Source organism: Canis aureus, chromosome 14 (genome assembly GCF_053574225.1).
Source record: "Canis aureus isolate CA01 chromosome 14, VMU_Caureus_v.1.0, whole genome shotgun sequence".
Classification (NCBI taxonomy): Eukaryota; Metazoa; Chordata; class Mammalia; order Carnivora; family Canidae; genus Canis; species Canis aureus.
In genome coordinates this window covers 62544524-62560655 of record NC_135624.1, presented here as the reverse complement: position 1 = coordinate 62560655, position 16132 = coordinate 62544524, and the positions used below count along the sequence as shown (strand labels likewise).

The 16132-nt window shown below is 36.5% G+C and overlaps 1 protein-coding gene across 5 annotated transcripts in view; it reads right to left on the bottom strand.

Moving 5' to 3' along the window:
- Positions 1-16132, bottom strand: part of LOC144283733 (UDP-glucuronosyltransferase 2A3-like) — a 34920-nt gene that overhangs the window by 12292 nt on the left and 6496 nt on the right. For 3 of the 5 annotated variants that reach the window (XM_077848231.1, XM_077848226.1, XM_077848227.1), the window contains 2 exons: positions 8215-9108; positions 1330-1478 (listed from right to left, as the gene is read on the bottom strand). In XM_077848231.1, the coding sequence (XP_077704357.1) occupies positions 1330-1478; positions 8215-8935 (870 nt within the window). In that variant the 5' untranslated portion in view covers positions 8936-9108. The remainder of the gene's footprint in view (positions 1-1329; positions 1479-8214; positions 9109-16132) is intronic. The other 2 variants (XM_077848228.1, XM_077848229.1) reach the window with 2 other exon arrangements.

The window sequence follows — 16132 nt, the reverse complement described above, 5'->3', positions numbered from 1 at the left end:
TCTTTGATATTGGTTTTTTATTATCTGCTATAATAACACTTAATAGAGCTTACGTGCAGCCATAACTTGACTGGTAATAAAAGCATATTCAGAATCCTAAAATAAAATTTAAACCTAAATGTATATCTTACCCAAAATAGAAATCAAGAACCTCCTGAGAACACTATTCAACCTCAATCTTCTACAGAGGTTAAGTTCACTCACCTACATCCTAAGCAAATGAGTCTCTACCTCTTCAATCCCTTGATAAAGGTAGTTATTGATAAAGATAGTTAAATACAATATTTTTATTATGTTTATCTATTATTCTCTATTACTTCTCATATTGTCTTCTTCCAACATTTTTGACTGTCCACATTTATTTGTTGATAACTTTGGATTGTGGTATACAATTTTCCTTTTTGTTTCAGAAAAACCTGACAACATGGTCCTAAAGAATAAATTCAGTTTGGGGGCACCTGTGTGGCTCATTGGTTAAGCATTTACCTTTGGCTCATATCGTGATCACGGGGCCCTGGGATTGAGTCCCGCATCAGGTTCCCTGTAGGGAGCCTGCTTCTCCCTCTGCCTATGTCTCTGCCTCTCTCTGTGGGTTTCTCATGAATAAATAACATTAAAAACAAAGAATGAATTCAGTGTTTCTGTCTTTTAGTTCTATGACTTCTTTATTTCAATGACTCCTAATCTGTTTCGAATGCTCTCTGCTAAAACCTAGACCTTGTATGATCCAAATGGTTACTAGAAATATCCACCTGAAAATTCATTTGAGTCTTTAAAGTGAATTGGTCCAAAACTGAATTCATCATTGTCATCGCAAAAAAAAATTTTTTTTCCATGAATTCTTTTTTTTATCTTGGTAGAGATCACTTTTCTTCAAGAAGTGCTACCTGTGTCCATGTCTTCTGTCAACACTTTCTTCTTACTGACAAAACTCTGGGATCTACCTGAGGGTTCTCATGAAATCATTATCATTCAGCCAGTTATTAACAGTCCCAATTCATAACTCCATCATAGTTAGAAAGTTAGGAAGACTATCGCAAACTTTTGGGGTATTTCCAAAGCTTTAGTTTACTGTTACATCAATTCAGTACCCAAACTGTAGACACACTGCTATTTTAACTTGCCGCTTGAATTATTTCTTTCTTCAGCCAAAATATCAACGTGAAGTCTAAAAAGGTAATATCAATCATAAGAGACCTTTATGTTTTGCAAAATAGATTAGGAACAAAAAAACAGCATATGTCTGTTATCAAGGAAGTATACTTTAAAGAAAACTCAGCATTATATATCATAAGATACGAAAGAAATCCTCCAATGTAATAGACCTACCTTAGGTAATGGCTTGGCAGGTTTACAGTGCAACCCTCCTACAAACTCAAAATTAGGTAAGTATGGGCGAGGAAATTCAAAATCCCAATATGTTCGGATTAACCAAATTTCTGCTTTCCCCATAATCTCACATAATGTAGTGGGTCTTCCTGGAGAAAAAAAAAAAAAGTCGAGTAAAGGTTACCAGTATATATATTTGTTGGAATACAATCTACACTAATTTACTGACAGGCTAATAAGGAAAAAGATAAGTCTATGTCTCCTAGATTATTTATCACATTGAGATGTTAAAAGGAAGGGAAAATTAAAATGATAAGGAGGGAAAAAGAAAGAAAAGGAAGGAAGAAAGGAAAAGAAAGAGGGATAGAGATGAAGAGAGGGAGGAAGGAAGGTAAAGAGAGGGAGAGAGGGAGGGAATAAAGAGGAGGTAAGAAAGAGAAGGATGAGAAATGAGAAGGAGGGTGGGTCAGAGGATATTTAGGTAGGGAAAGTAATGTGCAAGTGTACTTTCACAAAAACAAATTCAATAAAAAATTTAACCACAACTCCATGATAAATTTAATACTTCTTGCTTCTCTCCAGTTAAATGGCAGGTGATAGATTAGCCCCATTGTATCAACACAAATTCCCTCTCAATGTTTTTTTAACTTCCAATTCAGATTGTTTCTCTACCTCCCAGCCAGTTATAGTCTCTGGTTCACTCATAATGATAAAGAATCCCACCAGTATTTGTTTACTTTACCTTCCTGAATCAAATCCCATCACTGTCCACCACAATTGATTTGCCAATATTTCATTAGTAGGAATTTTCTGAACAATTCGTACCCAATATAACCCCCTTCGGAATGTGAAATATACATGTACATATCATCAACATCACACAGTTATTTCGGTGTTACCTTTAAAAGATGTTTTTTGAAAGGAAGATTCTGAGTATTAATTTTAGAAGATTGTAAAGGGGAGGAATGATTATTTGCAAGTTACAAAATCAGCCATATGTGGAAACCAAGAAAACCCATGTTTTCCATTTAAACAAATAAAAATTCATATGAGAATTTCCTTTCTAAAAGATCATAACCAAAATTAGTGATCATATATAACACAGACAGGAGAGCCTCTTTTTAGTCATTGCTTTGTGGTGTTTGAATTTATGTCTGATGTTATATAGTCAAATGTCTTAATTTGATAATGAAGAAGAATTTCTCAAGGACATTCAACTTGAAAACACCAGAGATTGGATAAACACACCACTTCACAGGTTCCACGTCAAAATATTTCTGTACATTAGAGGTCTTGTTCAATGTATGATGTCATGTCTTGATTATCACCTCCTTAGGTGAAATTATTGCATATAACTTATAGGCCACATTTTGAGAAGTACCTAACTTAAATATTTGCTAGAATTCTTTATTTGAAGCAGTGGTGCACAGTTACAAATACAGAATCAAACAAAAGTAAAGAGAATAAAATTAAACAAAAGCATGCAAATATTGGCACATAATTTCATAACACATTCTGAATGTTATATTGAGGAATTGTAAAACAAAAATATAGAATTAAAATTAACCACCAAATTCTTCCTATAATTAAATGATTCACACACACTGAGTTAGGAACAGAGTGCAGAATTACATAAATGAGCTGTTAAATTGGAGTTACTATGTAAATACTGCTAATGTTTGAATAGAGTGTTATAAACCTACATGATGAGTCTACTAAGGTGGCTTTTAATTTCAAAGAGTCTGAATTCATAGCAAAATGTCTTACTATAAGCAAGATAAATAGAAGAGAATTTCAGTGGACAGTTACCAGTCTCTCAGAGAGAAGTCATGTTAGCTGGATTGATACCTAGAGACAGCTTTTCTAGGCTAAGATTATTAATTTCTCTTTGAAAACAAGTGAGGAAAAAAACATTATTTCTGGATCACTGTTTAAAAAAGTAATACTTTACTTATTTAGACCAGTTTCTGGATCACAGTAGAATTGAGAGAAAGGTGGAGATATATATATATCATGAGAAACCCAGAGAGAAAGGCAGAGACACAGGCAGAGGGAGAAGCAAGCTCCCTGCAGGGAGTCTGATGTGGGTCTCAGTCCCAGGACCCTGCAATCATGACCTGAGCCAAAGGCAGAGGCTCAACCATTGGGCCACCCAGGTGCCCCAAGGCGGATATATTTCGCATGCTCTCGCCTTCACACATGCATAGACTCTCCATTATTAATATCCGCAAACATCGTGGTACATCGGGTATAAGTTCATTACTTAATGAACTTACACTGGCACATTCTAATTATCTAAAGTCAGTAGTTTACATTATAGTACACTCCTGGTATTGTTCGTTCTATGAGACTGGACACAGGTAGGATGATATCTATCTGACTATCCATCATTCTGGTAACAGAGTATTTTCACTTGCCCTAAAAGTCCTCTGTGTTCTCCCTTTTCATCCCTCTTCCCCCACCCCCTCTCACTCCTAGAAAACACTGATGGTTTATTGTCTCCTTAGTTTTGCCTTTCCCACGATGTCATATAGTTGGACTTCTACAATATTTATCCTTTAAGGTGGCATTCTTTGACCTAGTAATATGCATTTTAGGATTCTCAATGTCTTTTTCTGGTGTGATAGCTCATTTCTTTTTAGTATTGAATAACATTTAATTATCTAGATCTACCTGTTTCTCCATTCACCTACTGGAGAACAGCTTGGTTGCTTCCATGTTTGGGCAAATATGAATAAAGCTGCTATAAATATCCATGCCTTATTTTTGTACAGACAAAAGTTTTCAGCTTATTTGGGTACATGCCAAGGAGTATGACAGTATGGTAAGAGTATGCTCAGTTTTGTAAGAAACCATCAAAATGTCTTCCAAAGTGGCTATAGCATTTTGCATTCCCACTAGCAATAAATGAGAATTCCTGTTCCACAACTGGCCAGATTTTGGTATTTGTCACTATTCTGCATTTTGGTCACTCTAACAGATGTGTAGTGCTGTATCATTATTTTAATTTGCATTCACCTCATGACACATGATATGGAGCATCTTTTTACATATTTGTTTGCCAACTGTGTATCTTCTTTGTTGAGGTTTCTGCTTCGCTTCATTTTTAATTGTGTTGTATGTCTCCTTATGGCTTTCTAAGAGTTTAATATACACATAAATATTTTGAGAGGGATCAGAGAGAGAGGGAGAAAGGGAATCTTAAGGAAGCTCAATCTCCATGCCCAGTGTGGAGCCAGACTCAGGGCTCAAGCTCACAACCCTGAGATCATGACCTGAGTTGTAATCAAGAGTTGGATGCTTAACCAACTGAGCCACGCAGGGGCTCCTATAAAATATTTTAGATAACATTCTTTATCAGGTATGTTCTCCCGATCAGTGTCTTATTGTTTCATTCTCTTGAAATTGTCTTTTACAGAGCAGAAGTTTTTAATTTTAATGAAGTCTGACATATTCATTATTTCTATTTTGTGCCTTTGGTGTTGTGTACAAATGCTCATTGCCATGTCCAAGATCATCTAGGTTTTTTTCTAGGTTATCTTCCAGGAGTTTTATAGTTTTGCATTTTACATTTAGATCTATGATTTATTTTTAGTTAAATTTTGTGAAGGGAGTAAGTCCTGTACTTATGTTCTTTTTTTTGCATGTGGATGTCCAATTGCCTCCAGCATCATTTCTTAAAAGACTATCCATTGTACTACATTTGTTTCCTTGTCAAATATCACTGGACTACCTTGGTTGGGTCTATCTCTGGCCACTGTATTATTTCCTTTTCTGGTCTTATTTCCTTAGTTAGAACCTTCAGTATTGTGTTGAAGAGGTGTGGAGAGAGATATATTTTTATGTCTGGGTAGATTAGTTGAAAATCCCCAAGTCAACTAATGGGCTTAAAACATATTTGCAAGACACACTATAGAAAAAAAGGCTTAAATTCCCTAAAATATTAGTTGTAGGTCAGTCAGATAAATAAACTCAAAGAAAATAGACATGAAGCAGTGGTGACTAAAATGCCCTGTTAACAGTTAAAGTATAATCTTTGTTGAAGTATAAATTTTTTAGGAAGCTCTGAGATTATCTGGTAGGGGAAAATGTATATAGCTTATACCTTATTTATACTATTGCTTTTATACAACAGGTGACAAATACAAGAATGTTCATAACAGCAGCATTATATAAAACACTTTACACAGCCAGATGTCCATTCATAGATTGGCATGGTGTAGTTACACAATAAAACACTATATAGAGAGCTTTTTAAAAAAGAGAGAAAATACATGATTCCATCACCAAAGAATATTGAGCATAAATAGCAAACTGTATTTGTACACTATTCAAAAAACTAAACAATAAAGTTTTGAAAGAATCACATTAGATAGCAGATGTTAAATTTTCAAAATGTTCACCAGAGTTAGGTTTATAGTTTCCACTATAAAAAACATGTTTCTAAGATACTGACAACAATCTATTTCCTAACTTACTTATAGAGTAAACTAAAGTTTATTATTTCTTTCAATGGTACACTTACATTTTACATATTTTTTTGTTGGTATGATATTTTCTAAAATCTGAAAGTAGATGCATAATATTTTGAAATAGATATAAAATATTTTTATATCTGCATAAATTAGTTGAAAATTTCCACATCAATTGATTGGGCTTAAAATATATTTGTACACATATTATAGAAAAAAAGGCTTAAATTCCCTAAAATGTTCTTCCAGGTACTAAGATAAACAGGCTTGAGGAAAATGGAATAATTTTTATCAACCTCAAAAAAGATCTCAGGATAAGGGCTAAATGATTCAGCAATTTTAGAGAACATTGTGGCAAGGATATAAGTGCAATAAATTTAGGACAACTTTTTTTGTAACAACTTTTTTTTTCCAGAGTTGGAACAACCCAAGTAGCTATCATGACTAGACTAGTTCAATGATTTTTACATCCATTAAAACTAATACTATAAGTGAATGTAAAGAATAATGTAAATTTTAAAATATTCTGCAGAAAGATATCAAATCTAGATTCGGTGAAAAGAAAGGCAAAAATGAATATTTAGTCATCCCTCCTAATGACAAAGAAGAAAGAAAAGATGTATTTAATAAATATTTATGTTTAATGAAGCACAGATAATATCTTGATGTAAAGACCAGAATAGTTAAGAGTGCTTATGTAGAGAAATATGAAGCCAATTATTATTCATTATATATATTTTTGTTCTGTTTAAATTTTTCAGCCATTTTATTAGTTATTTTTATTATGAGATTGACAAGGAAGCTTTGGTCATGGTATATTCAGAATTTCCTGATAAAGAATATGAGAGAATGCAGGATTGAAAATCAACAAAAGTACATACAACAAACAAACAAGCCTACTAAAGATGACAGAGTTAAACATTTGCCATAGTTCCTAAGGATTACATCTATTCCATAATATTTATACAGAGAATCCTATAACTTTCCCCTCTTTATGCATAATATGACAAATGGACTAAAAATTCATCGATAGCCCTGGAAAAGTTTCTCTTATTAACAGAACATATTTATTTTTCTATATCTTGCATTTATTTATGAGAATAGAATTGAGACCAAAATCCTGTCTTCTTTACTTTAAATCCATAGAACCCAACACACTACCTACACCCACGTTGTGCTTCCTGGTTCTCAAATTATTTGCAGTGAAATCAGCACAGTATAAACTTAAATAATGTATAAAGCTAAGGAGTTTTAAAATTTATTCCTTTGAATATATTGTTTGTGAAACAAGGTATCTATTGGAAAGTCAGTGTTCCAGACTGACTTGTGTTCCTCTAACATTCATGTTGAAATCTGATCATATTTTTGAATTAGATACCTTAAAGAAGTAATTATATTAGAATGAGGTCCTAAGAGTGGGCCTTAATCCAATATCCCAGAGAAACCAGACTTGGCAACACCAAGATTCTCAAAAATAGTTGGGAGTGGAAGCCAACCTCAGTTGATGGAATCAAATGAGAGCCAAACATATGAAAATTGCAAAGCAAAACCACTCCTTATTAGAAAAAGCAATCAGATAAAATAGAATATGTGTCATTAGTAATTTAAAAAGGGCTATCTTTCAACAACTCAGGCTATTAACTTTTTTAGTTTTCCATTTAATTTTTCTAGTTTCTGTGTAGTACTCCCTTAAGGAGTATAAAGCTTCTAGAAAACTTTTCAGTATGACCAGCTATGATGAAACAGTTCATGTAAGACTAATGAAGTTTCATTCCGTGTTGAAAAAAAAAAAAAAAGAGAGAGAGAGAGAGAGAGAGATGAATGGCAAAGACTCTGGCCCAACAGGAGAGAATAATATACATTTTAAATGTAATAATTAATGAATCTCAAAATTTGTGGGTCAAAATTCAGACAAAGGAAATTATATATGCCAAAGTTAATCCATTGTTAATATAGTTCAGGCTTCAGTTTGTTACCACAATCAGGCAAAAGGATTATCTGACTTTTACAACAAATATTACACTTCTTTAACCAATAAAATGTCAAATCTCTTCCATTATGAAAACTCAGTATACAAGACTCATTTGCGATAGCCTATATCTGATAAAAAAAAATATACCTTCCATTAGACTGACATTTATTAGTGTGTTTTATATTTTGTTTTGATAACAATCTATTAAGTATCACGGTACCTTACAAACTGGTTAGATGACTGTAAAGACAGGGTAACCATTCCAAGATATTTCTTGCCTCGTCCTCCCAATTGATTGTGGATAACAGTTCATTGCTATCACTTATAAAGGTTTATGTGGAATTGAAACTTTTAAAAATATACTCTTCATTTTCCTAGACTTTTTTTAAACCACCTAAGTTTCTTTACACAACTACTTTAGAATGAAAAGCAATCACTTACCTAATACTTCACTGTAAAACTGGTCCCAAAATGGATTGTCATGTTGGTGGGTCCAGAACTTAAAGAAAATGGAGTACATTAAATTTTTTACCCTTTGCAGAAAAGTCATTCTGTCTGTTAGTGCCGCCATGGTAACAGGAACATAGGAAAGTGGAGCTGGAAGCTTCCCACAGTATTTTTCCACAGTGTCACCAATAGAGAACCTTACCGTATACACAAAAGGGACCCCCAGTAGTTCAGCAATCAGCTCTCCACAGGGTAATGCAGGGTCTATGACCATTACATTGTAGTTAGCTTCCCGGAGTTTCTTCATGATTGACTGGTTGTAGACTACAGTCTCACACAGTTTGAAATTTCCATCATCTTGAAATAAGAATTCGTCCAGTTTTAATGCTGACTGCCAGTGTGACAATGTTGGCATAACATTAGTAGCTATGTCTAAAAAATGATCTAGCGACTTTTCAGCAGCCTCTCTGTCGTGTGGCATGGGGATCACCTCAAATTTCAGTGTGGAAGGCTTGTTGTAGTCAATGATGAAACTCTGTGGAGACACCAACACAGTCACCTCATGGCCCCTTTCTGTGAGTTTCTCCAGAATAATCTTTATATTGAGCCAAGGGCTCATGTCACAGGGCCACACCAGGACCTTCCCACAGAATCCACAGCCAGTGTAGCAGAGCTGCAGCAGCACAATTGCTGAAATCCATTTTGTAGACATCATGACAGTAGGTTCCTTACACACTGCTCTACAGAAGTTAAATGTTTGCTGGGCACAGAGTGAAGAGGCAATTTAGATACAGATCAAGTTAAAAATTAATTTCTAGAGTTAAGAAATGACACTATGTGAGAGCACTTTGTCGTTGTTGACGAGGCACAGTCTTATAGAGTATTTGTCTAAAAGGAGATATGAAATATTTAAATATGTTAGAGGAAATGGCTGCAGTATTTTAGGAGTTCATTTTAAATATATTAAAACAAAAAATGATATATTTTAATTGACAATTTTTAAATATAAAAGAATAATCCATTTAAGCAAGTCTAGTAGATAATATAGTACATCTTATGGAACATGATGATTGATAATTTGGGAAACAAAAATGTAAGCCTTGGCATAAAATTGGTTACATGCTAGTATATGAGTAAGATGCATACATCACATAGTAACAAGAGGAATGTGCTAAATAGTAGATTAAAATACAGCATTTCAGGGCCTCAGAAGATGCTGTCACTCTAATGTGAAAAAAAACCACACAAAGCTGCAAGATGGAGGGTGCATTTCACCTGAGCCCAGAAGCAAACGTGACAGAAGGAGGGTTCTGAAGGTGAATGGAAGAAAAGGAAAAAAAGAATGCTGATATGGGAATCATGACCATTTATGTGTAGAGTTATCAGTTCAGTATGTTTAGAGTGAAAGCCAACATAGGACAGTGCAGACAAGGAAAATACTATTTAAAACAGGACACTTTGGAGAGCCTTGGATCTTGTACTTTGCGTTCCATTTTAATTTCCATTAAAGAAGTCTACTCAGATTTGCAATTGAGATTCAGAACATGATCATATGTGTCCTATAATGAAACTATTCTAGCTTCTAAATAGGATTTGAGGGATGCCTGGGTGGCTCAGTGGTTGAGTGTCTGCCTTTAACTCAGGTCATAATCCCAGGGTTCCGGAATCGGGTCTCACATTGGGTCCCCATGGAAAGCTTACTTCTCCCTCTGCCTGTGTCTCTGCCTCTCTCTATATATCTGTCATGAATCAATAAAGTAAAATTATTAAAATTAAATAAATAAATAGGATTTGAATGTTATAGAAAAAAATACATGTGTAAGGGGCTAAAAGTAAATATTAGGAAAACAAGATCTGATGTGAATACCAGGGAGAATATAATTTTGGTTCATGAAAGGAAAGCATAGAATGATGCCTTATAGTTCAGGAGAAGTGAGAAATGGTTGGTAATTAAAAAACAAAGAAGTTCTCAGTTTATAGTTTGAGCAACCAGAGTATGATGATGACAGGCAAAACCATGAGGCACTAAAGGAATAGTGTCTGTGGAAAGATTTGTGACCTGTAGTGTGTGTGAGTTAATAACTGGACATGTCTGTGGAAATATTGACTTGACGTAAACACCAAAATCTCAACGGAGGGGTAATATTTAAAATATACATGTTATGTTCAGTTGTCCATCTATATTTTCTTTTTTTGTACATTTTTTAAATTTAAATTCAGTTTGCCAACATATAGTATAATACCCAGTGCTCATCCCATCAAGTACCCTCCTCAGTGCTCCATCCCCCCACCCACCTCCCCTTCCTTAACCCTTTGTTTCCCAGAGTTAGGGGTCTCTCATGGTTTGTCTCCCTCTCTAATTTTTCCCACTCAGTTCCCCATATGATGAAACCATATGATGAAACTATATGATGATTGTCCATCTATATTTAACCCAATTTGAATTCCTTTACAAATCCTTTAATACTTCATACTCTCCCAAAGCAATTTTTAGCACACCGTGTATACCAGATTCTGTACTATGCACAGGGCATAAACAAGAAAAATCATTTCCAGTTCAAAATGACTTCACAGGTTGCTGCAAAAATGTCAGTTCAACCAATACTTATTCTACACACAGGAGGGAGATGGATCTTAGATGGTTAGAAGGAATTAGGGAGGGCAAGCCCATAAAGGAGGTTACTTAGTGGAAGAAGAGAATGATGATATAATGCTTTAGCTAAGTCTTTAAGAGTGGTATTTACAGGTTGAAGAGTATCACTTGGAAGTAACAGAGAATACTAATGTATCTCTGTTCCAAGAAGTATGACATGGTTTTATCAATGTTATATTCAATTACAAAATTATATCAAAATATTTGACAGGGACATATTGAAATTTCAAATCCCTTGAGAGTTTTTCTGTTGTGTTAAAGAGAAGATCCAAAGTAGAATTGTTTAAAAGATGCAAAGATAAATCTAGGGTCAAATCGCCAATCAACCCTGCACAATTAGAATTTGTGTATAAGGAAACAACATCTCATGACTGCAAACCAGCAAAACCAACAGAAACCCCAAATATTAACACAGTAATTTTAAACATTATTATTTGAAATGAAATATATAAAATTATGTTGTTCAATATGTTTGAGTATGAACGCAGAAACTGAAAACATTAGCAAGGAACAAGAGATGAAAAAGAATAATTGTGATAATTTGCTAAAGAGCCAAAGAGAATTTCTAGAAATTATAAATTCAACGAATGAAATCAAAGGAGTAGACACAGCTATTGAAATAAACAGTAACCCAGAAGAGAAATCAAAGACATGATATATAATTAAGTTCTGAATAAAAAACGTGGAATAGAAAATATGATAGACTGGTCAAGAAACATGGAGAATAAACTAAGATAACCAAATCTAGTTGTTGGGTTTGACCAACTTGGTGTCTCCTCTCTCAACTCCCTTTCTGCTGCTTAAAGCTGGCCCCTTTTCCTACAACTGGCCTGCATGACTAATTCCTATATTAAAGTTCTTTCAACCAAATCCCCCAGTTTCTTTTAAGTTTTTAATAATCATTTTAGATTTATGAAAATTACAAGTGAATTATAGAGACTTCTGTATACCCTGCAGGGATTATTAGTGTGGTGTTTGCCTAATAGTGATTTACCACTTTTGTTATTCTTCTGCAGTTGTTAATTGGAATTTTACGGTAAAAGGTCGCAAAAATATGCATAGTAACTATTGGTTACTGTGATTTGCATAGTCTCATGGCATCTTCTTAGAAGATATTTATTAATTACATAAGGAGGCTCCTGGCAGACACCATCTTAACTAAGTGATCAGAATTATTGTCACTAAGATTAATCTATCCATATTATGTGCCTCCTGATGTGCCACACAGTGAAGGGCACAAGATTGCTTCTATAGCATTCTTACCAAAGATGTATAACCTCACTTTAGTATGAGAAAATATCAGAAAAACCCAAATTAAAGGAGTGTCTAAAAATAGCAACCAGACAATACTCTTCTTAAGTAAGAGTTAAAGAAAGACTGTGGCAACTGTCACAAGTTGAAAAGAGTGAGGACACTGGGCAGGATAATTCAAGAAGGGAACCTAGATCGTGTATCAGAAAGAAAAAAGAACACTAGCAGGATAATTGACAACATCTGAATAAGGATTCCTAGTTTTGAACATTTTATTATTTATGTAAAAATGTTAATATTGAAAACCTAGTGAATTAAAATTTTTTCATTCTTTTTGTTTTTTTCTTTCTGTTTTTTACTGGAATTCAAGAAACTGCTTGTTTATTATTTATTTACTTTATCAGTATAAGATATACATTTATTTTATTTTATATATTTTACTCAATTATTATCATTATTTAATTTATTGTTCAAAGCGTCCCAGATTTTGGAAACTTTTTTATATATTGGTTCCTATATCCTTTTGGTATGACTCCATTCTTTTATTTTAATTTTTTTAAGGTTGTATTTATTTATTTGAGAGAGTGAAGCAAGAGCAGAGGGAGGAGCAGAGGGACAAGCATACTCCCTGCTGAGAAAGGAACCCAACTTGGGGGTCCATCCCAGGACCTGAGATCATGACTACCTAAGCTGAAATCAGGCCCTTAACTGACTGAGCCACTTAGGCGCCCAAAATGTACTCAATTTCTTTTAAAAAAGAAAGAAAACTTAGATCTTTTATTCTTATAGCATTAGTTACAGAATATATCTTTTTATCTCAAAGAGAAAAATTCTGGGGGGGGCAGGGCAAGGTAGTGGAGGAGTAGGGGTCCTCACCTCACCTGGCCCCAAGAACTCACCTAGATAACTTTCAAACTACCCTGAAAACATACAAATTCGACCTGAGATTTACAGAGAGAACAGCTGGAACACTACAGAGAGAAGGGTTTTCACTTCTAACAAGGTAGGAAGGCAGAAAAAAATAAAGGAAAAAAGAATCCAGTGGGGGAGGCCCCGCGGGGAGCCGGGCTGAGGCCCAGGGAGAGCCCCCAGGACGGAGAGCCCCGCCCGGAGCAGCGGGAACCTCACCGACCCCCCGATTCCTCCGCGGAGAAGCGCTCGCAGGGACCTCGGGCAGGACCGGGAGGGGCCGCGGGGCCTCCAGGCTCCCAGGGTCACTCACGGAGGAGGGGGCCGGGGAGAGGCTGCACCCCGCGGCCGAGCTGGGAGAGGGCGGGGACTGGGGGGGCCTCGGGGAGAAGCCGGGGTCGGGCGGGGCTGGGGGGGGCGGCTGCACCTGCTGCCTTCGGGAGCCGCGGCCCGGGGAGCATGATACCAGCAGCACAGGCCCCGACCCAGGGCGCCGGGGCACGGCAGGGCTCCTGCTCCCCCTGGGACAGGCGGAGGCGGGGAGGGCCCAGGACAGCGAGGAGGCTCCTGCCCCGGGGCCCCCAGCTGTGCAGGGCAGCGCCCCCCGCCCGGGAGCACCCAGGCCCCTGCGGACCGGGAGACTGCGGTGGTTCCTGGGGAGCTGACTCTAGGGCTGGGGACCTGGCCACCGCCAGTGGTGATGTCCCTCCTGGGGTCACCCTGAGCCTGGGGGGGTGGTGGGCGCCAGGAAACAGGGGCCTCACGGGGTGAACAGCTCCCACTGGGCCGTGCACTTGGCGGGGGGTGGGGGGGCAGCCCCCCCAGGTGCACACACCTGAGAACCAGCACAGCAGCACCTGCCCCAGAAGACCAGCTGGAGGACAGGGCAAGAGCAAGTTCTGCACTGAGCAGCACTGGGAAGCGCCAGGGGAAGTCGAGGGATTTACAGTATATAGAACCAGAGAGTACCCCCTCTTTTATATTTTTTCTTCCTTTTTCCGTACAACTCGTTTTTAAATCAGACTGTAAATTTCCAATGTTTTTTTTTTTCTTTTTTCCCACCTTAACTACAATAGTTTACCACTTCTTCATTTTAAAGATTCTGCCTTTTTGATATTCATATTTCTACAATTACAGGCCCTGGACATATTTTCCATTTCTAGATTCCCTTTAACACACTCAACTTAATTTTGGGAGATATGCAAGATATTTTTTCTGTTTTGTTTTGTGATTTTTGTTTTCTCTGCCTCATTTTGTTCTATAATGACAGAAGTTAATACCTTCTAAAACATGACCAGCATGCACCCAGAACCAAGGGGTAAACCGTGCTGGTTCATTCTGTGACATTCCTCATTCCCATTCTGCCCCCCTCTTTTATCTCATTTATGTTTTGGCAGTCAATGTTGGGGTCTTCTACAAGTATTTCTGGTTTATATAAATTTGGGACTGACCATCTTCAAATATACAGACTTAATACACTCAGAAAAAAGAGGATTACCTTCTAGAACCCCTCATGTAGACTACATTCTCCTTCCAATATAACTTTGTCACCACCACCATCTCCCAGACCCTCCTTTTTTTCTTCTCCTTTTTTTTCTTCTTTCTTTTTTTTTTTCTCTTCTTCTTTGGGATTACTTGGTCTTTTATTTTTTACTACTTTGTTTTAAAATTTGTTTTTCACTTTAGTGCTCCTGTTCTTATTTTGTTCTGATCTTTGTTTTCAATTTCTGGTCTCTGACCTCGGCAGAATCATCTAGGATGAAATTTACTTACATCGTGGTTGATATTCTTAACGCACCCCGCTCATACCACCACTCTGCAATAAGCAAAATGACTAAAAAGAAAAACCCACCACAAAAGGAAGAATCAGAAACAGTACTATCTGCCACAGAGTTACAGAATTTGGATTATAATTCGATGTCAGAAAGCAATTCAGAAGCACAATTATAAAACTACTGGTAGCTCTGGAAAAAAAAAAAAACATAAAGGAATCAAGAGATTCATGACTGCAGAATTTAGATCTAATAAGGCCAAAATTAACAACAAATTAAATGAGATGCAATCCAAACTGGAGGTCCTAACGACAAGGGTTAATGAGGTAGAAGAATGAGTGAATGACATAGAAGACAAATTGATGGCAAGGAAGAAGCTGACAATTAAAAGACCATGAAAAAAGTTAAGGGAAATAAATGATAACCTCAGAAGGAAAAATCTACGTATAATTGGGATTCCAGAAAGTGCCGAGAGGGACAGAGGGACATAAAGCATATTTGAACAAATCATAGCTGAGAACTTCCCTAATTCGGTAGGGAAACAGGCAATCAGATCCCAGAGATAGAGAGGTCCCCCCCTAATATCAATAAAAACCGTTCAACACCTCGACATTTAATAGTGAAACTTGCAAATTCCAAAGATAAAGATAAAATCCTTAAAGCAGCAAGAGACAAGAGATCCCTAACTTATATGGGGAGAACTATTAGATTAACAGCAGACCTCTCCACAGAGACCTGGCAGGCCAGAAAGGGCTGGCAGGATATAGTTAGGGTCCTAAATGAGAAGAACCTGCAGCCAAGAATACTTTATCCAGCAAGGCTCTCATTCAGAATAGAAGGAGAGATAAAGAGCTTCCAAGATAGGCAGAAACTGAAAGAATATGACAACAAACTGGCTCTGCAAGAAATATTAATGGGGACTCAGTAAAAGAAAGAGGAAGCCCAAAGAAATAACCCACAAAAACAGGCACTGAATAGGTATTATGATGACACTAAATTCATATCTTTCAATAGTAACTGTGAACGTGAATGGCTAAATGATTCCATCAGAAGACACAGGGTGTCAGACTGGATAAAAAAGCAAGACCCATCTTGCTGTCTATAAGAGACTCATTTTAGACCTAAGGACACCTGCAGCCTAAAAATGAAAGGTTGGAGAACCATTTACCATTTACCATTCAAATGGTCCTCAAAAGAAAGCTGGGGTAGCAATCCTCATATCAGATAAGTGAAAGTTTATTCCAAAGACTGTAGTAAGAGAGAAAGAGGGATACTATATCACATGTAAAGGATCTATCCAACAAGAGGATCTAACAATCATGAATAT